The sequence below is a fragment of the Pseudorca crassidens genome, chromosome 9, assembly GCF_039906515.1.
Source record: "Pseudorca crassidens isolate mPseCra1 chromosome 9, mPseCra1.hap1, whole genome shotgun sequence".
NCBI lineage: Eukaryota > Metazoa > Chordata > Mammalia > Artiodactyla > Delphinidae > Pseudorca > Pseudorca crassidens.
Window position 1 is genome coordinate 47,437,667 of NC_090304.1, and position 23,633 is coordinate 47,461,299.

At 43.6% G+C, this 23,633-nt stretch overlaps 2 protein-coding genes across 2 annotated transcripts; both read left to right on the forward strand.

Moving 5' to 3' along the window:
• The first annotated feature begins 56 nt into the window (after positions 1 to 56).
• On the forward strand, positions 57 to 4,612 carry NLRP10 (NLR family pyrin domain containing 10). The gene is given in 12 exon segments (XM_067751666.1): positions 57 to 67; positions 2,447 to 2,511; positions 2,514 to 2,588; positions 2,591 to 2,704; positions 2,707 to 2,924; positions 2,927 to 3,099; positions 3,101 to 3,194; positions 3,197 to 3,389; positions 3,392 to 3,660; positions 3,662 to 3,919; positions 3,921 to 3,985; positions 4,465 to 4,612. Coding segments are annotated over 12 exon segments (1,683 nt in total).
• Positions 4,613 to 18,902: 14,290 nt separating this feature from the next.
• OR10A3 (olfactory receptor family 10 subfamily A member 3) lies at positions 18,903 to 19,850 on the forward strand. The gene is given in 3 exon segments (XM_067751785.1): positions 18,903 to 19,166; positions 19,169 to 19,744; positions 19,746 to 19,850. Coding segments are annotated over 3 exon segments (945 nt in total).
• Positions 19,851 to 23,633: the final 3,783 nt, after the last annotated feature.

Genomic DNA, 23,633 nt, shown 5'->3' on the forward strand with positions numbered 1-23,633 from the left:
TGCTACTCACGGCTACAATTTTCTGCTCTGAGTTTGTGCTCTTTGATTTCGGTCCGATGCGCACTCAGTGAGAAACGAGCTAAGTAGTTCCGAGTAAACTTGGAACCGCACTGAGAGGAGAGAAACAGCTGCCACCAGATGGAGCCAGAGAGCGGCGCAAGGGTCTCAATTGGTACTTCAATGGGATAATCGACATCAAGGTGCCTTTTAAAGGACTTTGTTCTTGACAGCATCCTAAGGTGTCAATGCAGTGAGTCATTCATTCAACAATTTGAATATGTGCCAGATGCTCTTTTGGAGCTTTGGGATATATCAGTGAACAAAACAAAGATCACTGTCCTTGAAAAGTATACATTCTACTGGAGAGAGACAAATAAGTACATTATAGAATGTATTAGGTGATAAGTGCTATGAAAAAGGAAAAATTAGCTGAAAATAAGGAGGAAATCAGGAGTCGTGAGGAGTTAGAGCAGGTCAAAATGGGAATGTGAGATTTGAGTGGATTTAAAGGAGACGAGGGGTATGACCATTATTGGGGAGAAGAACCTCCAGGTAGAGGGAACAGAGTGCAAAGACCTTAAGGCAGGAGCAGGCCTGGTGTGTTTGAGGCTATTTCATGGCTGGAGTGTTAGGATCAAGGCGGGGAGTAGCAGGACATGGATCTCTCCATAGGGCTTGGGGAGCAGATCATTAAGGACTTACCAGGCCGTGTAAGGACTTTGAGTTTTAGTCTGAGTCAGATGGAGTTTTGAGCCGGGAGGGTCATGCTCTGTCTTAGTTTTAAAAGAATCACACTGGCTGCTTTGAGAAGAATAGAAAGGGGGAGTGGTTACTGGGCAGAGCGAGGTGAGAGAGAAAGAGCAGAGAGACACGTTACATTGCCAGGTAATCTAAATGAGAAATGAGGGTGGCTGGGACCAGGACAGCAGCAGTGGAAGCGATGAGAGGTAGGGAAATGATGGACATATTTTGAGGGTAGAGGCAATAGGACTTTCTGAGAAATTGTATGTGAGGTGTGAGAGGAGTCAAGGATGACTCCAATTTTTTGTGTTGAGCGACTAGTATGAAGAGGCTGTTGTCAATCGAGATGGTGAAACCTACAAGTGGAGTAGGTTTTGGGGAAAAGATCCCAAGCTCACTTTGGGATGTGTCACCCGTGAGATGTCGATTAGACATGCAAGCAGAAGTGTGGAGTGATCTGGTGGAGATACTAGTCTGTACTATGGGAGAGGATTAAATGAGGTGATGCTCTGTAAAGTTCTTAGCATATGCCAGAAGTACATTAGTTATTAGTATTACAAGGTTGCTATGCTCATTACTATGTGTGGAAGGAGCTCCGATCCTAACTTCCTGTGTAACTTTGGGCAATCTACAGGTTGGTTTGTTTGTTTTTCCTGAGCCTCAGTTTCCTTCTTGGTGTGGTGAGAATGATAACATCTGCCCGTCAGGAACTTGCCCACTCCCTTGGCTGGGTCAAGTGCCAGCGTCCAGCTGGCAAGGTCGATGGGTGAAGTTGGATTACGTAGCCCTGACTCTCGTGCCCAAGAGCTGCTTTCTCCTAGGATCTACCTTTTCTAGTTAGAATTCACATGATCCTGCTCCCCTGTCAGTACTCTGGGTGGGCATGCATTCTTTCTTTTCATTCCTCCAAACTCAGGTAAACAGCGTATCCAGAAAGGATTGAAAAGCAAGCCTTGAATTTGATGACTTGGATCTTTACCAACCCTGGTAGAGCCGTGCCAGTGGAACTGCGGGGAGGGGGTGGGCATGGAAACCAGAATTTGGGAGTTGACTCATGGTAGTGAGTACTGGCTACTCTCTCAAGGAAACTGCCTGGGAAGGAAAGGAGACATTTAAAGCAGTAGCAGGGGGAACAGTAGGATTGAGATGGGGACAATTTAGGCTGACTCAGAGTCAGGAGCTGGTTCATCTTTAGCACCTGGCTTGATCTTTACCAGGAACAGGCTCCTGTGACTTCACTGTTCTCCAGTTTCCCTTTCCTTTCTCCTCTCTCTCTGTCCTCACCATCTCACATGGGGACATTTCACATGAACACTCAGACATTCACACACACGGTGACTTTTGCATGTATATGTATTCTTACAAACACACGTGCCGTTGCACACTGACATGTCTTCCCCACACAAAAATACACAAGCGTCCATAGCACACTCCCGTGAGCACATGGAGAAATAAGCATTCACTCACACCCCACGGACACCCCCCCCACAGAACATACCCTCACACACTCGTACAGATGGGCACGTGCACATCACACATGCATACACACCCTCATACACACGAGCAGCGGTCCCTCCCCATGCCCCTAGAAGTATAACTTTCAGAGAGATATAAGTTCTGGGGCACAGAAGATGAAACCAAAGGGCAGAGGCCGGAGTCTGTCTCTTTTTATTCCCATCTCACCCCTAACACCTCACTTGTATAGTGCAGATTATGGAGAAATGTACCGAGAGCATGTGCACGGCCTAGAGGAGCGGCAAGAAGGGGGCATCAGGGCGGCTACAACCAGCTGCTCCTGGTGGCCACGCCCAGCTCAGGGAGCCCAGCGTCATCGGCCTGTCTGCCCCAGTCCACTGTGACTCTGTTACAGTGTAGGCTCTATTAGATCCAGGGGGAAAGTCCTCCCAGGTCCCACCCATAGTGGTGCTACAGGGGTCGGCTGGCATGGGAAAGACAACACTGGCCAGAAAATGGTGCCGGACTGGACCACTGGCACCCTGTATCCGGGCCAGTTGGATGATGTCTTTTATGTGAGCTGCAGAGAAGTGGTCCTGCTGCCGGAGGGCAGACTGGACCAGCTCCTCTTCTGGCGCTGTGGGGAAAATCAAGCTCCCATCACAGAGACTCTGAGGCAGCTGGAATGGCTCCTGTTCATCCTGGATGACTGTGATGAGCTGCAGAGGGGCCCTTTGCAGAGAGGGTGAAGAGGCCGAGGTCCAGTCCCACGGAGGATGTGCTGCACCTTCTGTTGGGGAGGAATGCTAATGCTCCCAGGTCCACCCTTCTCGTCACCACCTGGGTGCTGGCTTTGTGAAATCTGGAGTCCTTGCTGAGAGAACCACCCCATGTCCACATCCTCAGAGAAACCTGAGAGGAGGAGGTATTTCAACTCCTACTTCACAGATAAGGAGCAAGCCAGAAATGCCCTTGACATTGTACAAAGAAATGATGTTCTCTAACAAAGCCATGTCAGGTTCCAGGCATTTGCTGCGTGGTCTGCTCCTGGCTGAAGGGGCAGATAGAGCGAGGCAGAGAGGTCTTGGAGATGCCCGGTAATTGTACTGACATCTTCATGGCCTACGTCTCCACCTTCCTGCCCCACAGTGCCCCTGGGGTCTGCTCTGAGCCCACCCGGGACAGGGTCCTGAGGGGCTGTGCCCCTTGGCAGCTGAGGGCATCGTGTTTGAAGAAGGTGACGTCAGGAAGCACAGTTTAGATGGGCTCAGCCTTGCTGCTTTCGTGAGCAGCAACAGCTACCAAGAGGGACTTGACATCAAGAAGTACAGCTTTTACCGCATTAGCTTATAGGAATTTTTTCATGCCATGTCCTACCTGGTGGAAGAGGACCGGAGCCAGCTGGCGGGGGGTGGGGGAGAGTGCTGCAGAGAAGTGAATAGGCTGCTAGATGAAAAGAAGCAGACAGGGGGGTGAGGCGATGGCCCTCAGTATGCAGTTTTTATTGGACATATCGAAAAAAGAGGGCTCCTCGAACTGGGAGCTAAAGTTCTGCCTCAAAATTTCTCCCTCGATAAAGCAGGATCTGAAGTGCCTCAAAGAACGAATGGATTCTATAAAGCATTTCAGGACTTGGGATTTGGAATTCTCCCTGTATGAATCTAAAGTAAAGGGTTTGATAAAGGGTGTTCAGATGAGTGATGTATCGTTTAAGATGGAACATTTTCAGTGAAAAGAAATTCCATAGAAGTAACTCATTTTCTGTCAAAACCAGCTTGAGTAACGGACAGTGATGAAATAAAATTTATACTTTAAGGCAGGACGAGAAAATTTAAACATCAAATTCTCTCTGCCCGTTTGGACCTCCTCCCTCCCTCCCTGACGTGTGGTGTGCATCTGCATTACATGTTAACCAGAGTTCCTCAACGGTGGGAATGCCTGCTCAACTGTAAAGATCATTTCTTTCCCTTCCTTCTGATGCTAGCAATGTAACTTCTTAAAAGATTCGCTTTCTTTCCCAACTCTGTATGTGGGTCATGGTGACTTACCGCTCGCTTTGTACATGCTTACCTGAACTACTTATCTTTGGTGAACTTTATGTAGAATATCAGGATGTCATTTTGATGTATGATCCTTCGTCTCAAAAACCTATGACTGTGCCTTCGACTTCTAACAGGTGGAGCAGTTCTCAAAGCTTCTGAGAGCCTGTCTCGTGGGTTATAAGCTTCAGTTTGGCTTAACTTGATTGTCAATTTTCATTGACAACAGAAAGGAGAAAAAATGTCCAATTGTGGGCAAAAGTAATAGAGCAGGGATCCAAAAGTCAACGTCTAATGGAAAAGGCAGAGGGACAGAGGAACTAGAGACAAGGAGATTAGGAGCAACAGGACGTGGGGCAGAGAAGTGGGGACAGTAGAGATGAAGGGTCAGGAGAATGGTGGGGTGGAGGGACAGGAGGATGGGGGAAGACAGAGAGTAGGAAGGAATGGAGAGATGTGAAATTAGACTAATGCATACTGGAAGGGGTATAAGGACAGAAGAGCAAAAAGAAAGAGATTAGATAATAGGGGATCAGAAGACTTGGAACATAGGACATGGGGAAAGGCCATGTGGAATGAGCCCTTAGGAACAACCACTTTTGCCATCAATGGCTCAAATTCACTTATTTAGCACCCATGCCCCCACTCCAGGCTGTTTCGATAGTGCAGAGTCTTATTTCAGTAGCTCCTCTTATATGTTAATGTCAGTGACCAAGCATGTGATTCTGACATTTGACTCTTTCCTGTGAAATAAACTCCCTAATATAATAAAATGTGAACTGTGCTCATTCCACAATATTGGAAAATGTGAAGCATATCAGTGCTAACATCTAAAACAAGTATTGGGCTTCCCTGGTGGCGCAGTGGTTAGGAATCCGCCTGCCAGTGCAGGGGACACGGGTTCGAGCCCTGGTCCGGGAAGATCCCACGTGCTGTGGAGCAACGAGGCCCGTGCGCCACAACTACTGAGCCTGTGCGCTAGAGCTCGTGAGCCACAACTACTGAAGCCCGCGCGCCTAGAGCCCGTGCTCCAAAACAAGAGAGGCCCACACACTGCAAAGAAGAGTAGCCCCCGCTCGCTGCAACTAGAGAAAGCCCACGCACAGCAATGAAGACCCAACGCAGCCAAAAATAAATAAATAAAAGAAGTATTGTACTGTGGTATAATGGAATGTCCCTTTGACTCTGTATTTGTGACTTACTGCTGCTTAAACAGTAGCTTCCCATCTTTCTAGAAACTTCTCAATTTTCCATGTTGGGAATGAGCCATGGCTTGTCACAGACCTTTAGTCCTGGAAGCTCTACTGTGATTCGATTTAGCTCCATGCTAATAACATGTCATGACTGTCCCCAGAGGTGCCGTTAACTGACTTTTCTTTCTGGAAATGTCAGTCAGTTCTAAGCGCTAACTCTTAATCCCTTTTTTCTGCTTTGGTTCCCTCTGTAGAGAAAAGAAGAAAAAGGGAATTCTAGATGGAGGTGTGGTCAGTTCCCAGCCCTCATTTTACAGATGAGGAAATTGAAGGTCAGTCAGGAGCCCCATCAGTTTCTGGGGTTCCTCAGGGAGCTCTCTTAGCTCCCACACCTCAGCCCACCGTGTAGAGGTCCTCAAGGACTGTGCAGGCGCCGCAAACCTACCCCCACCCAGCAGTTGCTGCAGAAGGCTGATGCTGCCTCGGATCCTCAGTGCCCCTTCCTGTAACAGGAAGGTTACAGACACCCCTCTTTTTGTTTTTCACACAGTTTTATTGTTGTCATGACTTCTCACAAGTTGATTCCACGTGTACCAATTCCAGAAATCTGCTGGACGTGCCCAGATACCTGAATCCAAGGTAACTCAGCCTTGACTGATCAACTTGAGACCCCATGACACTAATTATTATGAACTCTTCTTCACACAGGAAGTTTGGTGTCTCCACATTTGATAATTATATACGTAGCCTGTTGAGCACGTAGATTGTGTGTATATACAGAATCTGTGTAAGAAACTGCATGTCTGCCCATGTACTTAATTAAAGAGCAATTTGTACTGGGTTACTGAAGAGGCTGGTGGAACCTACTGAGCTAGGCTGTGTTGTCCCCTAGAGAGCCTGAATGCTCCCAGCTGACCAACTCCTGAGTATCATAGGGATTTTTTTGCAAACAGCAAAACAGGTGCCCAGCCACATTGCTGGATTTTCATGGGGCCAAGGAGGTCTGTTTAAAAAAACATGGATGTAATATCCAGTTGATGTTTAGAATGTTATTTCACTTAGGATTCACATTCAAATCAAACACGATTAAGCAAAAATTAAATGACCAACTATATTCTCTTTTTTTTTTCTTTTTTTTTAAGCTGATTTCTAGTTAGGTCTGTCTGGCTCTTTCTAACAATGTCATCTGGGCTTCCACTCTCTTCCCTCTGTTGCTCTTTCTATAGTTGCCTTTTGCTCTTATTTCGGAGAGTGACCCTTATGTGTCAGAGAAGATGGCCATAAGGGGAGTCAATATAAACCACCCTTACAGCCAATAATCCCATAGGGAGGGAATAGTCTTTATCTCCCACAGGGAAATTGGGGAAGGATTCTGACCTGACCCTGAGCAGGTGTCAAGCCTTGAACAATCTCTTTGGTCTGGAAGATGAACTTCTCTGGCTTGGGTGAATCTCATGGCCTAGGCCACATTCCAAGGGCTGAGTAAGAAAGGACCAGCATCTCCTGAAACACAGGGAATGGAAGAGTGGATCTCCAAAGGAAGGGGTTCTGAGTAGACAAAATAATATATCATACTGCATACAGATATCGTGTGTCTGATGGACTGCGGTACCCTGAGAGGGCTGGGAAAGAGGGAGAACCAATGGGATCCCCATGTGTAGAAGTCTTGAAGAATGGGCCCAACCAGGCTACGGGACGTGGTGGCTGGAAGGAGCAGTGATTCCAGGTGCAGAGAGAAGCTGGGCTCATCTGGTGCTTTTATTTATTTATGTTTCCTTTTCTATTCAGTAGCAGTGATTTCTGTCTTTCAGCTCACTGATCTTCTGTATCATTTAGTCTGTTATTGATTCTTTCTAGTGCATTTTTCATTTCAGTTATTGTATTTATCTCTATTTGGTTGTTCTCTATATTTTCTAACTCTTTGTTAAAAACTTCTAATTTCTTACTCTGTGCATCTATTCTCCCTTTGAGTTCTTTGATCATCTTTATGATCATTACTCTGAACTCTTTCTCTGGGCGATTGCCTATCTCCACTTCATTTAGTTCTTCTTCTGGGGTTTTACCTTGTTCCTTAGTCTGAAACATATTCCTCTGCTGCTTCATTCTAAGTTGCTGTTTGTATTTCTATGTGTGTGGTAGGTTAGTTATGTTTCTCGACCTTGGAGAAGTGGCCCTCTGCAGGAGGCATCCTGTGCATCCCAGCAATGCACTCTCCTTTCCTCACCCAAGCTATACACTCTAGCGATGCCCCCTAAGAGGGCCGTGTGGGTCCTTCTGTTGTGGCGGGTTTACTGTGTGGGTCGTCTGGTGGGCTTTGTTGGCCCCTAGTCTGGATGGCTGCCAGGTCCTCCCTCGTACAGATGCTGCTGGCTGCTGTTTAGCGGGGCCTGGCCACGAGGTGGCTGGTCGCGGAACCCCAGGAGGCCCCGGGGCTAGGGCTGGCTCACTGGTGGGCAGAGTCAGGGTCCCGAAGATTCTGGGGCTGCTGCCCACCCACTGGCAGGTGAAGCCAGGGCCTGGGGTTAGTGCGGGACTACAGGCAGGCAGAGCTGGTTCCTGGAGTCTGGCTGCAGGACCCAGGCATCCCAGGGCCCATTTCAGATCCTTGGTGGGTGTGGGAGGCTGTTCCTGACACTGTTGGGTATGGGGTCGGGGGTGTCCTGAAGGTTGCATGGGCCTTCTGGTGGGCAAAGGCCAGGGCCCAGCTGGTCCCAGGGTAGGGTGTGGGTAGGGTCTGGCCTGCGTTGGAGAATCATAGTTTTCTGCTTCTGGTGTCTGCCCCTGGTGGGTAGAGCTGGGTCCTGGCCCTCTGGTGGGCAGGGCCGTGTCTAGGGCTGCGTCTACAGGCGGCTGTGGGCTCTTTAGTCCTTAGACAGCCTGTCGCTGATGAGTGGGTTGTGTCCCCGCCCCCTTGGTTGTTTGGCCTGAGGCGTCCCAGCGGCACCTGCAGGCTGTTGGGCGGGGCCACGTCTTGGCGCTAAACGCGAGAGGGAGGAGCCCATACAATGGCGCCCGCCGGCACCGCCTTCCTCACGGTAGAACGAGCTCCCAAATACGGCTGCTGCCGGTGTCTATGTTCCCAGGGTGAGCCGCACCCGCCTCTCCAGAAGTCTCTCCAAGACCAGCAGGTAGGTCTGGCCCAGGCTCTTATCAATTACTGCTCTTGCCCTGGGTCCTGGTGCACATGAGGTTTTCCGTGCACCCTGTAAGAGTGGAGTCTCTATTTCCCCTGGTCCTGAGGGGCTCCTGCAATTAAGCCCAGCTGGCCTTCAAAGCCAAATGCTCTGGGGGCTTGTCTTCCCGGTGCCAGACCCCCGGGCTGGGGAGCCCGACGTGGGGCTCAGAACTCTCGCTCCTGTGGGAGAACCTCTGCACTATAATTATTCCCCAGTTTGTGTATCGCCCACCTGAGGGGTATAGGGTTTGATTTGTTTGAGTTTCCCCCTCCTACCACTGGTCTTGGTTTCATTGTGGTTCCTTCTTTATGTCTTTAGCTGTAGAAGATCCCTTCTGGTAGGTTCCAGTCTTTTTCACTGATGGTTGTTCTGCAGATAGTTGTGATTTTGATGTGCTCCCGAGAGGAGGTGAGCTCTGAGAGCCTCTCTACTCCACCGTCTTGGCTGCTCTCCTCATCTGGTCTTTACTTAGCTTCCCTTTGGGGGGCAGGAGGTGTGAACCATGGGAAAGAAAAGGCTGTGGTCAAAAGGAAAAAACTGGGCTTCCCTGGTGGCGCAGTAGTTGAGAGTCCGCCTGCCAATGCAGCGGACATGGGTTCGTGCCCCAGTCCAGGAAGATCCCACATGCCGCGGAGCGGCTGGGCCTGTGAGCCATGGCCGCTGAGCCTGTGCGTCCGGAGCCTGTGCTCCGCAACGGGAGAGGCCACAACAGGAAGAGGCCCGCGTACCCGCAAAAAAAAAAAAAAAAAAAAAAAAAAAAGAACTCCGTCCCTAGATAACAGCTGTGGGAACCTCTTCTGAAAGAGTGGGGTTTGAGAGTGGCAGGTGGAAGAGGGTATCAGACAAAATACAAGATGCCCAGTTAAATTTGAATTTCAGATGGACAATGAATAATTTTTTTTACATGGGACATCCTTATATTAAAATATTATTTGTCGTGTGTCTGAAACTCAAATTCAGACTGGGCATCCGATATTTTTATTTGCTCAATCTGGCTGCCCTATGTGGAGCAGGGTGATGGTAGAACAGGCAGCAGCCATGAGTCATGTGGAGTAAGATATCAGCTTCCATAGCTCCAACTACTGCTGAAATCCCCCGCCTCTCCTTGCCTTCCCTGGGACTCTTAAAAGGAAAGAGGCCCCTTGTACAACTCATAAACTGGTGAGGATCCTGTAGCAGGTTAAAATGTGAACGCTTCTGGGTATTCTTGGGAATATTTGGGGAAGGGTTACCAGGAAAAGACTGAACTTACGTTAGTAAATCCATGGCAGCCTTGAGATTGGGTTGGTATGCTACACTTGACGATAGCCTGCACTGTCCAGTGACATCTGGGACATGGTTACCAGGTAGGGAGTGATTGGCAGAGAATACATGAAGTCGGATATGTGTGAGGTGGCTGGGCACTTACAAAGATCACCCAACTCTGCCTGTTTCTTGCTTTTAGTATGTCTTTTTCACATCAGCATGTGGACAGGTATGGATAAAACTGGAATTAAGTTCACTAGACCCAGGGTACAGAGGCAGAAAATTGGTTATAAATTTTGATCCCTCCCCAGATGTACAAAGGCACTGCCACCCATAGGCCTTCCCTCCTTAAATATAGTATGGGGATAACCTCTTTATCCTTTTCTGTTGTTTAATCCAGCTAAAGATTTTTGTCCACCTCTCTGAAGTGGGGTTTGCATTGTTGCTGTCATTTCTAAGGAGCCATTTTAGGGTCACTTTTGAAGCTCCGAACCTCATTCCTAGGACTACTTCTGACTCTCTTTGCCTAAGGTTTGGACTATTCCCCTATTACTCTTCGTATAGTTTTCTGCATAAAGCAACTGGGAGGTTTTCCTCCTGCTAAAATTTCTTATGAAATATAGTAAGAGGTCTGGGGAAAACTGTGCTCCTCTTTTTATATGAAAGGTGGTTCAGGATTCCTGGAGGGTCAGAGATGCTAACCTTGGTCATTCCTTCCTTCCTGAAATTTTCTGTGACTACAGGGACACTATTGTCTAGTTCTTCTCATGTGTCTGATCAACTCCTTCGCGGTCTTCTGAGACTTAAATGTTAATGTTCCCTGTGATTCTCTTTTGGCCCCTTTCTCTCCTTACATCCTAACTTTAGGGGATGCTCCCTGTTGCTAGTGGTGTAACTGGACCTGTGTGGCAATGACTCCTCAAATCTGGAGTTCAGGAAATTCCCTGGCGGTCCAGTGGTTAGGACTTGGCACTTTCACTGCCGTGGGCCCAGGTTCGATCCCTGGTCACAGAACTAAGATCCTGAAAACCACACGGTGTGGCCAAAAAAAAGAAAAAAAAAAGAAATTCTGCAGTGATAGGAAATATATTAAGACAAGTACATTGAAGTTACCTTGTGGAAAGCCTGGATGTCATTACCAAAATGTTTAATATTTTCTAGTACGAATATGGTAACACTGAAAATTTAAGTGGGAAAAAGTCATTCAGATGATTTTATAGTTGGTGCTTTTTAACTTGAAGTTAAAACTTCTGGACTAGCTATGTAACTTTGAGCAAATACGTAACTTCTCTGGCTCTATTACTTTTCTGCTAAAATAAAGATAATGTTATTAATCTCACAGGGTTATGTGTTAGAACCAGAGGACTCAGTGTTCAGTCTACACTGAGTTGAATAGTCAATAAGATCGTTGCTTCAGTCCCAGCAGAATATAGGGATGAATGAACCTGCAGGCTTGGCTTTATCCAGAACTCTGATGATATAACCATGACCTGTGTTCCCTTTCTGTATTTCTCATCTCTGCTTCCTTAGGGTAGATTCCATTCTCAAGGAAACTCTCCCCTCCTAGAGGCAATAGGCTGTCAACAACACTTAGGGATACATTTTCTCTAATCTGTGTCTTGTGGGAAACATATCAGTTATCCAGCGGAACAAAGGTTTTCATTCACAAAAACCCATTCAAGGACGCCTCCCATATTGTTCACTGTAGTGGGATCACCTGTGAAGCCACGAACAAGACACTGTGATGGTTACTAGAATGGGAAATGCTGCTGATATGCACTTCTCATGGCCCCTACTCCATAGCTGGGAATAGCATCAATCCCAGCTATGCGTACCTGAAATGGTTTAATGAAAAGATTCCCCAAGAGAAATAAAGGTATTGTTAGCAGGGGAAGGAGGCCAATGAATGATGGTGAGTCAATACTCAAATGTCCCTATACATATGAGAAAGCACATTGTCTACTTTAAATTATTGTATAAATACAAGGAGGTAAGCTGAGACCCATTCAAATTTCATTAGTTGTTTTTGCAAGACGCTGGAAAGAAGTATAGATAGGATAGAATGGATGGGAAAACAAGAAACCTTACAAACAGTTTCATTGATAGTCCTGAAGGACATGGATGTGGTGGGTGAAGAAGAGAGGATTTCAAATCTTGGTGAAAGGGAGGATGGGGAACAAATGGAAACAGTAAGGGAAGTCCATAAATGAATCACTTCAAGGACTTTTCACACTTTAGGAGTTAGTTCCCAAGTCCTGGAGTGAGGGAGAAAGGGATACAAAGGAAGTCAAGGGGCAAATAGTCACTCATCCTACTAATGAGAAGACCTTGGAATTGACCATTCCTTCATTGAACAATCTGAGTGTCTGACTATAAAAGGCATTGCTAGGAACCCTGTGTGGATTTTCCAGTCACCTTCTATCATGGTAAGAAACCTGGAAGTGGGGAACAGGAAGTGTGACACAAAGATATTATTTTCTTCCTGAGTCTCTTACGAACTAAGAAGAAAAACAACAGAGTAAGTACCGTCAGTAGCCACTTTTTAAAGGTAAAGATGGGGTAGTATTTCTGCCAGTGTTCCAAAAAGGGAAGAGAAAATTCTAACTTATCTGAGAAGGAACATTGTCAGTGACAATCATGACAAAAGTGGATGCAGAAAACCCTCAGTACAATGCCAGAGGGGTCTAGAGGCACATCAGCCATGATAGAACAAGGGTCTCATAAGTATTCATGATGATGCCTCTGCCAGGGTTCAAGATTGGAGCAGTAACCCTCAACAAATTGGGTATAGAAAGAACATACCTCAACATAATAAAGTCCCTATGCAACAAACACAGATGACATCCTACTCAATGGTGAAAGATTGAAAGCTTTTCTTCTAATGTCAGAAACAACACAGTGGTGCCCACTTTCACCACTCTTACTCAACATGGTACTGGAAGTCCTAGCTAGAGCAATCAGGCAAGATAAAGAAACAAAAGACAACCAAATCAAAAGGAATGAGTAAAATTGTCCTTATTTGCAGATAATATGATCTTATATATAGGAAATTCTAATGACTCAACCAAGAAACTGTTGGAACTAACCAACAAATTCAATAACATTGCAGGCTGTAAAATCAACCTACAGAAATCAGTTTCTGATTCTATACAGTAACAATGAAATATCTGAAAAAGATATAAAGAAAACAATCCCATTCACAATAACATCAAAAATACTAAAATATTAGGAATAAATTTAACCAAGGAAGTAAAAGAGCTGTATAATGATAACTGTAAGATTCTGATGAAAGAAACTGAAGAAGACACAAATGAAAGATACCTCATGTTCATGAATTGGAAGAATTAATTTTTTTTTAACTGTCTGTACTATGCAAAGCCATCTTTAGATTCAATGCAGTCCCTATCAAAATTCCAATGACAGTTTTTGAAGAAATAGAAAAACAATCCTGAATTTTATATGGAACCACAAAAGACCCCAAATAGCCAAAGCAATCCTAAGAAAGAACAAAGCTGGAGGCATCACACTTCCTGATTTCAAACTATAATACAAAGCTATAGTAATTAAAACAGTATGTTACTGGCATTAAAAATTGATACATAGATCAATAGAACAGAACAGATATCCTAGAAATAACACCCCACATATACAGTCAACTAGTACTTGATAAGGGAGCCAAGAAGACTCAATGCAGAAAGGATAATCTCTTCAATAAATTGTGTTCAAAAATGTGGATAACCATACGCTGAAAAAATGAAATTGGACCCCTATTTTACACCACTCACAAAAATTAACTCAAGATGGATTAAAGACTTAAACATAAGACCTGAAACCATAAATCTCTTAATAGAAAACTTAGAGAAGAAATTCCTTGATTTTGATCTTGGCAATTATTTTATTTATTTTTTTAACATCTTTATTGGAGTATAATTGCTTTACAATGGTGTGTTAGTTTCTGCTTTATAACAGAGTGAATCAGCTATACATATACATATATCCCCATATCTCTTCCCTCTTGCGTCTCCCTCCCTCCCACCCTCCCTATCCCACCCCTCTAGGTGGTAACAAAGCACCGAGCTGATCTCCTTGTGCTATGTGGCTGCTTCCCACTAGCTGTTGGTTTTACATTTGGTAGTGTATATATGTCCGTGCCACTCTCTCACTTTGTCTCAGCTTACCCTTCCCCCTCCCCGTGTCCTCAAGTCCATTCTCTAGTAGGTCTGCATCTTTATTCCCGTCCTGCTCCTAGATTCTTCATGACCTTTTTTTTTTTTTTAGATTCCATACATATGTGTTAGCATACGGAATTTTTTTTCTCTTTCTGACTACTTCACTCCGTATGACAGACTCTCTAGGTCCATCCACCTCACTACAAATAACTCAATTTTGTTTCTTTCTATGGCTGAGTAATATTCCATTGTATATATGTGCCACATCTTCTTTATCCATTCATCTGTCGATGGACAATTAGGTTGCTTCCATGTCCTGGTAAATAGAGCTACAATGAACATTGTGGTACATGACTCTTTTTGAATTACAGTTTTCTCAGGGTATATTTGGCAATTATTTTTTGTATATGACACCAAAAGTACAAGCAACAAAAGCAAAAATGAACAAGTGGGCCTAATCAAACTAAAAAAACTCTACACAGCAAAAGAAATAATCAACAAAATGAAAAGCCAACCTACAGAATGGGATAAAATATTTGCAAACTATATATCTGAAAAAGGGTTAATATTCAAAGTATGTAAAGAATGCATACAACTCTATAACAGCAACAACAACAACAGAAATCCAGTTTAAAAATGGGCAGAGGGACTTCCCTGGTGGCACAGTGGTAAGAATCTGCCTGCCAATTCAGGGGACACAGGTTTGATCCTTGGTCCAGGAAGATCCCACATACTGCGGAGCAGCTAAGCCCGTGCGCCACAACTACTGAGCCTGTGCTCTAGAGCCCGTGAGCCACAACTACTGAGCCCATGTGCCACAACTACTGAAGCCCGCATGCCTAGAGCCTGTGCTCTGCAACAAGAGAAGCCACCGCAATAAGAAGCCCATGCACTGCAATGAAGGCTAGCCCCTGCTCTCTGCAACTAGAGAAAGCCCGTGCAGCAATGAAGACCCAATGCAGCCAAAAATAAATAAATAAAAAATAAAAATGGGCAGAGAAACTGAATAGACAGTCTTAACCATTGGACCGTCAGGGAATTCCCTGAAGAATTTCTTAATGGGGGAGGTCATGGTGGAATTAAGCCTCCTGAGTGAAGAGGTGTTTATTCCCTGTAGAAACTGAAAATGTTGCTCCAAGTTTGTGCAACTGAGCTTTCTTATGTCCATATGGGAAAATCTATAAAAATTGTTAGTAAGTCCTCCAGAGAAAGATTCTCCCAAGGCAAACAATTCAGTGTCATCTAATGTTATAAAATCAGTGCATTGAATCACTGAGTTGTATTTATGGGAGGGTTTCTTAACTAAAGAAGTGAAACATCTGTTTAAATGGGATGAAAATCAGAGACAATCATTAGGTAAGGAACTGGAGATTCTGCTTACGTACCTGTCAGTGAGTTTACCATTTATAGTTCTTCTTGCTGATAATTGGAGATGCCTATCAGTGCTCATGTAAGAATGCCAGCTACTCGGCCTTTCACATTCACATCAAAGTTTGAGTAATAATTAGAGCTATAAGTAGTTTGCTTGCACTACTCATTAATTCATAAAAGTTTGTAGCTGGGGTGGAAAGTGGTCATAAATAAGGCCAGTCATGGAGAAAGATGAAACCCAGAGGAGGAAGTGATTTGCCCAAGGTCGTACAAAAAGTTAGCATTAGAGCCAGAAGAACATGTCAGTGAATGTCAGGCCAGCATTTGTAGTTTGTGTTAAAGGGAAAAGGTGGAGACTTTGGGTTCCGTTTTTCTTCTTTTTTTTTTTTTGCGGTACGTGGGCCTCTCACTGTCGCGGCCTCTCCCGTTGTGGAGCACAGGCTCCAGACGCACAGGCTCAGCGGCCATGGCTCACGGGCCCAGCCGCTCCGCGGCATGTGGGATCTTCCCGGACCAGGGCACGAACCCGTGTCCCCTGCATCAGCAGGCGGACTCTCAACCACTGCGCCACCAGGGAAGCCCTTTTTCTTGTTTTTTTAATCTCTCATGAAGACAACAACTTAGATTTGTTTTCTGACTTTATCAGCCCCAGAAGTGTGTGTGTGTGTGTGTGTGTGTGTGTGTGTGTGTGTGTGTATTTTTTGGCCACTCCGTGCAGCCTGTGGGATTTCAGTTCCCCAACCAGGGATTGAACCCGGGCCCTTGGCAGTGAGAGCGTGGAGTCCTAACAACTGGACAGCCAGGGAATTCCTCAAGTTTGTATGTTTTTAATAGGATACTCAAAATTTTCTTATTTTCAAAACTAATTTGGTTTTATACACCTGGAGCTTAATACATACTTTTGTCTACTAGAAATGGTCCTTAAAAAGGGTTGTTTTTTTTTTCCTGTAGAGTTCACTTTACTAATTTTGGGAGATTTTTTGATATCCAAAATATAACTATTAAAGTTAATATAGGGGCTTCCCTGGTGGCGCAGTGGTTGAGAGTCCGCCTGCCGATGCAGGGGACACGGGTTCGTGCCCCGGTCCGGGAGGATCCCACATGCCGCGGAGTGGCTGGGCCCGTGAGCCATGGCCGCTGAGCCTGCGCGTCTGGAGCCTGTGCTCCGCAACGGGAGAGACCACGACAGTGAGAGGCCCGCGTACCGCAAAAAAAAAAAAAAAAAAAAAGTTAACATAGACATTTGATTTTAATATATTGCTATGGCCAAATTCAGTAAATCGACTTACCTTTTTATTCTCTGCTATTGTCCTAATGATCTGGGCTCAAGACCACATTACATTGTCTTCCACTTGCTTGTCCTTCTGTCCTCCTGGCTTCCTCATGTAACTACAGTGAAATTCTGCTAGTTTTCAAAGCACCCTCCAAAGGCCAAGTCGAGTACTAAGATGTCATGGAATACTTTTGATTTCAGCAAGCCAGCCTTCCCCCTTCCACTTAATGGCCCTTCTAACCATGACATCCTGCGCTTATGGTTGTTCACTCTCGCATTCCATTCAGAAGTAATATTTCCCTCTTTAAATTTCTAGAATACTTACTCTGACTCTGGTTTCCCTTAAATGGCAGCCTGAGAAGTGGGTGTTTTATTTTACTGATAAAAGGAGACTCTGAAAGTTCGGGGAGGGAGGATGATCTTATTTTGGTTGAGGTATGAGGGATAGGTTGGAGGAGAAGTTACAAAACCTGGAGAAGCCAGTTAGGAAAACATTTAACAATGGGGGGAGTTTGAAGGGGGAGGAAAAGAGGCAGTGAGCTGGAGCAGTGTCAGTGGTGATGAACTTGCTGAGCCCAGAGGGACTCCAGATTTTAAAGATCCAAGTGTCCAACAGTGAGTAGGATGCTGGGGACAGGGGAGAATTGGTTTGGGTGACTGGAGGGGAGATCAGGGGAGGAGTGAGGTGCTCTGCCCAGAGAGGGGCTCAGGAAGAGCAGCTGAACTGGTAGGAAGATGGTCAGCTCTGCTTGGGGCTGACTGGCCCCTAGGACTCAGGCAGCACGTGTGCCTTCTACGTGCTGCCCACCCACCCCTGTTCCAGCTTTCCTTCAGCCTGGCTGTCATATGAATGGAGGGGAAGCCTTGCAGCCAGCAGTTTTCCCTGAATAAATCAGAGAAACACGCATGTCAGAGCCAGAAGAGATATCCTGGGTTATTTTCCTGCCCCCAACCACACCGGGGAGCCTGAGTGCAGAGAGAAGCAGAGACTCACCTTGGAGGTAGTAGCAAAGTCAGGACTAAAGCTCAATCTGCCAGTCTAGTGGTATTTCCAATCCCACAGGGGGCCTCAAACTTCTACAGAAGCCATGGATTAATTCTGGGGCTCTCTATTTCTTTGAATTTGATGTATTTTTTCCTTCAGACACTGTATTCCTTAAGGGCAGATTCTGGGTTTTCCTAATTTTAGTATTTATTATTCCATCTCTTCAATAAATATTGGTGTAGCATCTATTATATAAGTTAGTATCTACTCTAGGCTCTGAGAATACAATGCACACCTGAACAAAGTTTCTGTCCTCCTGGAGCTTATATTCCAGAAGTGGGGGGGTTAAATAATAAGCATAAAACTCAAATAAATATGTGTTATTTCAGTTGGTGATGAGTTATGGCAAAAAATAAAACAGGGAGATGTGGGACTCAAAGAATGCTGGTGTAGGGGGGAAGAAAGAGAGTTAAACCACAGGATCAGAAAGATAGAAATGGCATTTTTATAGCCTTGGTAGCTACTTTATGGTCACAAGGATAGTCCATGGAGAACTGACCTCTGAACTTTCCCATTCAGGCAAATTTCAGTATAATTAGGCAAATCCACTCTGACCAGAAACCAGTGTGCTTAAAGCAATTTACTTATGTTCATCTGAGATAAGTGCATTTAAATTCAACCCCTTTTTAGTGTTTCTGTATTTGTTGGGGTGTATTATTCATATATTTCATTCTAAACAAAGTATTATAAATGCATTTTGAACCTTAACATTTATCGTAAATACTCACCACATTTGTTTTAGTTTTGAATTATTAGTTGTAATTTTTTCTGGATATTTTTTGCTTTTTGTTTATTTGAAACACTTTATTTGAAAATTCATATATAAACATACAATTGAAAAGAACAGAGATGCAATGTAATAGACAATAGATTCTAAGTAATATAATGTCTGTTTGTGTTTTAAGGAAAGGATTAATTTTCCACCTGGCAAAAAAGTTGCCAGAGAACACCTGCTGTTATTTTGTACTTTTGAAACAAGATTTCTGAGCCAAAATTCTTCACTTCTTTATTTGTGTTTGAAAGATTCACTATTCCAGTAACTGGCCATTCTCAAAATTTTCAGGTTGATTTGTCAAAATGAACTCATCATTATATCTTCTGTCAAGAATATCAGACTTGAACTCTCAGCTATTGGATTGTTACTTTATAATTTACATACATGGTCCATGAAAACAATATACACTCCACTACTGAAATGAAAAGGCAAAACCAAAGCTCTGTGGTTGAATTCATCCTCTCGGGCTTTTCTAATTTTCCTGAACTCCAAGGGCAGCTCTTTGGGGTTTTCTTGGTTGATTACCTGGTGACTCTGATGGGAAATGCCATCATTATAGTCATCATTTCCCTGGAACAGAGCTTATACGTTCCCATGTATTTGTTTCTCCTGAACTTGTCTGTGGTGCATGTGAGTTTCAGTGCAGTCATTATGCCTGAAATGCTGGTGGCCCTCTCCAATGAAAAAAAAGTATGATCACCTTTGCAGACTGTTTTGCACAGACGTATTTCATTCTTCTTTTTGGTGGGACCGAATGTTTTCTCCTGGGGACAATGGCTTATGACCAATTTGCTGCAATCTGCCGTCCTCTGAGCTACCCAATGATTATGAACAAAAGGGTTTTCGTGAAATTAGTTATATTCTCATGGGTCTCAGGGATCATGGTGGCTACTGTGCAGACCTCATGGGTTTTTAGTTTTCCCTTCTGTGGCCCCAATGAAATTAATCATCTCTTCTGTGAGACTCCCCCAAGGCTAGAGCTTGCATGTGCAGACATCCTTTTATTTGAAATCTATGCATTCACTGGCGCCCTTTTGATTGTTATGCTTCCTTTCTTGTTGATACTCCTGTCTTACATTCGAATCCTCTTTGCCATCCTGAAGATGTCATCAACCACTGGGAGGCAAAAGGCCTTTTCCACCTGTGCCTCCCATCTCATGTCTGTTACCCTCTTCTGTGGCACAGCCAGTATGACTTACTTACAACCCACATCTGGCTACTCCCCAGAAACCAAGAAGCTGATGTCCTTGTCTTACTCACTTCTTAACGCCTCTGCTGAATCCACTGATCTACAGTTTGAGAAACAGTGAGCTGAAAAGAGCTTTGATGAAATTATGGCTAAGAAAAGTAGATTTATATGCATTCTGACTATGCTGAGAAGCTATGTGATATTTGGTCAATGCTGGACTGAACTTTATTTAAATTTAATAAATGGTAGAAACAGTTTGCATTTCTTGGTACGAATATGTTTGATTTTTTGAGTTCTACAAATCTGATAATATATTAGGGCATCTTTATATATTAATGTTTTTATTCTTTTTTCATAGATGCATAATATTCCTTAATATTAGGTATAACACAGTTTCTTCAAAAAATTGTTTATTGGTGGCCATATGGGTATGTGTTAACTTTTTGTCTCTTTAGAGAAAGCTAAATAAAGAAACTAGTTTTTTACATTCAGAAACATTGTTGCTTTAATTTCTGCAGAATAGGTTCCACAGCAGGGTTTTGATGGATCAAATAAACTGTGAGTTTGCCAACTTTCATCAGTAATACCAAAATTACTTTAAAAAATGATGTTAACAATTTCAGATTATTTTGAAAACCCACTCTGCCCCACTGACTGGTTTGAGCTCCAGGAAGCCAACAAATAGATGAGCTTTTTACTTTTTGAGTGAAAATATGTCCATGTGTAAGTTGAAAAGAACAGCTATTTATTGAGAGGACCACACTGGTTCTATTCAAGGACCTAAAGACATTATAATCCACAGCTGGATTTCATCTGGTTATTTTAGAATATATTCGTCCATTGTGTTGCTATTTTTGAGGGTCATTTATCATACTGCTTTTACACTTATAAACCATTGTTTTGGAAATCTGGTGAAATTTCTGTTATAGGGCAAAAATGCCCTCAACATTTGTCAAACAATATATGAATTTTTTTCTTGTAGAACATAAATATGATAAATTGTGCCTATTTTCTATTATCCATGAATCGTTTCAATCTGTGTGTATCTTTCCCAGAAAGAATAGACACTGTGACAAATATAATACTTCATTCTTGCTTCCTATTTTAATATTGCTAGTAGGCAATAGAAAGTATCCGACTCATTGAACCTACATCAAAGGAGTTCATTTATGCTTTGGGTGAGATAAAAAAGAGGTTGGAGCATTTTCTCTTTATGAAACATTCCTTTTGATGGAAAAAAACTTTTTTCTTTATATTCATACCTACCCCTGCCAAAAATGGCAGTGGAGTGCAAATCTGATTCAAATTTCAAAGAAATCAAAAAAAAAACAAATAAATTACATTAGCAGATTGCTGAAACCTTGTGGAAAATATCTGAATGCTGTATCATAATGTTCTCAGTTAGACATCAAAGGAACATCAGCAAAAAACTTTGATTGAATCTCATCCCTTGATATCCTGAAATTTCTTTCTCATAGCTCTTAAAAGGACCAATTAAGTAAGGCTTATCTAAGACAAACAAGCAATCAAATGAAACTAAATACAGTTTCCTTTTAATCATTCTTTAGTTCATTTGTTCATTTATTGACTATATAAACCAATTTTTCTTTTTAAAATGCCTGTATTTTAGTCTTTTTCCCAGTTTTGAGATATAGTTGACAAATAAAATTGTATGTATTTATAGTGTACAAAGTGATGATTTGACACACATATACATTGTGAAATGATTACCACAATCAAGTTAATTAACACACCCATTACCTCACATAGTTACCTTTTTGGGGGGTTTGAGAACACCTGAGATCTACTCTCTTAGCAAATTTCAAGTATACAATACATTATTGTTGACTGTAGTTACCATGTGGTACATTATTCACTTTGTAACTGAAAGTTTGTACCCTTCCACCAAAATCTCCCCATCTCCCCACAACGTCCCCCTTACCCCGCCCCAGCCAGCCCCTGGCAACCACCATTCTACTCTCTATTTCTATGACCTAGACTTTTAAATGACATGAATTCTCTAACCAAGATGGCCTTCACAGTCCCCCTCAGCTTGAGTAAACTTTAGACAGGCTTTTTTCCTGCCCATAGACTCTGACCTTCCTTTTCTCAGAGCGCTTTAGAAAACTTGTAAGCACACATTCTTTCTCTTCCTCCTTTGAAACTACCCCTGTCATGAAGATACGAGAAAGTTTATTTTTCCTTTGGGTAGCCATTTAGCAAGCACAAGTAGCTTATGGTTTTCCTCCTTCCAGCTTTTAAAATCTCTCCAGCTCTTTGTTTCAGCAGAGGTTGAGTCAGTCTATCTCCCCTGTTGCAATAATCTTGAATAAAGTCTCTTTTGCCTGTTTAACTTTGTCCAGTACAATTCTTACTTTGACAGCTCTTTAAATATTAATTTCATATAGAATGAAAACTGAAAGAACTGAAACTACCACCCCACCAGGCAGCTTACAGTATACCTGTACCCGGTTTTACCATTTCACTGTCTTCATTAGCATAACTTTACTATTCCCGGAGACTCTTGACTGACAGGGCCCCAGGCAAATAACTTGATTGTTCAGTTCAGTAATTTCCCAAAGACCTACTAAGTCTTCAATAGGGAGCATGAACAAACAGTTGATTCCCCAAGACTGTTCCAACCCCTCTTCTCAAAACTGAGACACCACAGTAGGTGAACAGTCTGGAAGGCCCAGTCACTCAAGCCCTGAGGCCATGAGCTGGTACAGCTTCAGTTCCACAGCGTTCTGTTGATCAAGCAGGGACAGAGCTCTTTTATTTATTTATTATTAATTTACTTTTTATTGATTGGTTGATTGATTTGCTGTGTCGCACCACTTGTGATCCTGACCCCAGATTGAACCCGGGGCCGGGCTGCAGCAGTGAAAGCGCCAGGACCTCCAGGAAACTCCCAACTGAGCTCTTTTTAAATCATTTTAAATCCTTCTGAGGTTTTAACAAAGGGTTTTACCACCACTCCCCAGATTTGATCTTTGCCCTAAAGCCATTTCTTTCTTTGAAAATTGTTTTTTGTTTGAGACTGGAAGTGAGAAACAGTTTTATTTTTGAATCTAGCAAGTCCTGGCTCCTTTCTGTTTTCTTTAAATTCTGCTGAAAAAGTTAGTAGTTTGTCCTTTAGTCCATTTTTCTCTCCTAGTATTTTAATATATGCAGCTGAAAGAAACAAGTTAGCACTTCTGATATTCTGCCTGGAACTCTCCTTAGATTTGCTACTTTATTGGTATATTTTCTATTTTCTACATGGTTCCAAATTACAGTTTTGCTAACTATTCTGCCAATACATCATTTGGGTGCCCTTTTATCCAACGTCCAATATCATTTTCCTCACTGTCTTGTTGTAACTGAGCAGGACCCCATGGGGGCCTTCTTGGGACAGGCCTTCCCCCATATCCTCTGCTTTAGCTCCTCTCTGAAGTACCTAGATAATAGTATTTGATGCACATTTCCTGAGTTGTTTTGCAGATGTATAAAACTCCCCTTTCCAACAAATGGAAGATGTTAACTACTTGATGACCATGAGCACATAGCCCCAGGCCTCCTGGAGCCTAAGGACTGATAATGTTAACCTCTGTGACACCACTCTGCTACCTCACCATCAGCCAGTTAGAGAATTGTGCACAAGCTGATCACATACCCCACGACTCCCCTCCCTCGCCTGGCTTTTTAAAAGTGCTTTGCTGAAACCCTTTGGGGGCTTTGGGGGCTTTTTAGGGCATGAGCCACCTCATCTCCTTGCATGGCCTTGCAGTAAACCTTTCTCTGCTCCAAACTCTTGACATTTCAGTTTCTTTGGCCTCACTGTGCGTCAGGCACACGAACTTGTGTTAACTTTGTTAAAAAACAAAACTTCAGTTGAGTAAATTTGAAGAACTGTTTTTATCCATCCGTTCATGAATGGGGCAGCGTCCCATCTAGCAACTAGAAGGGCACTCCGAGGGGTT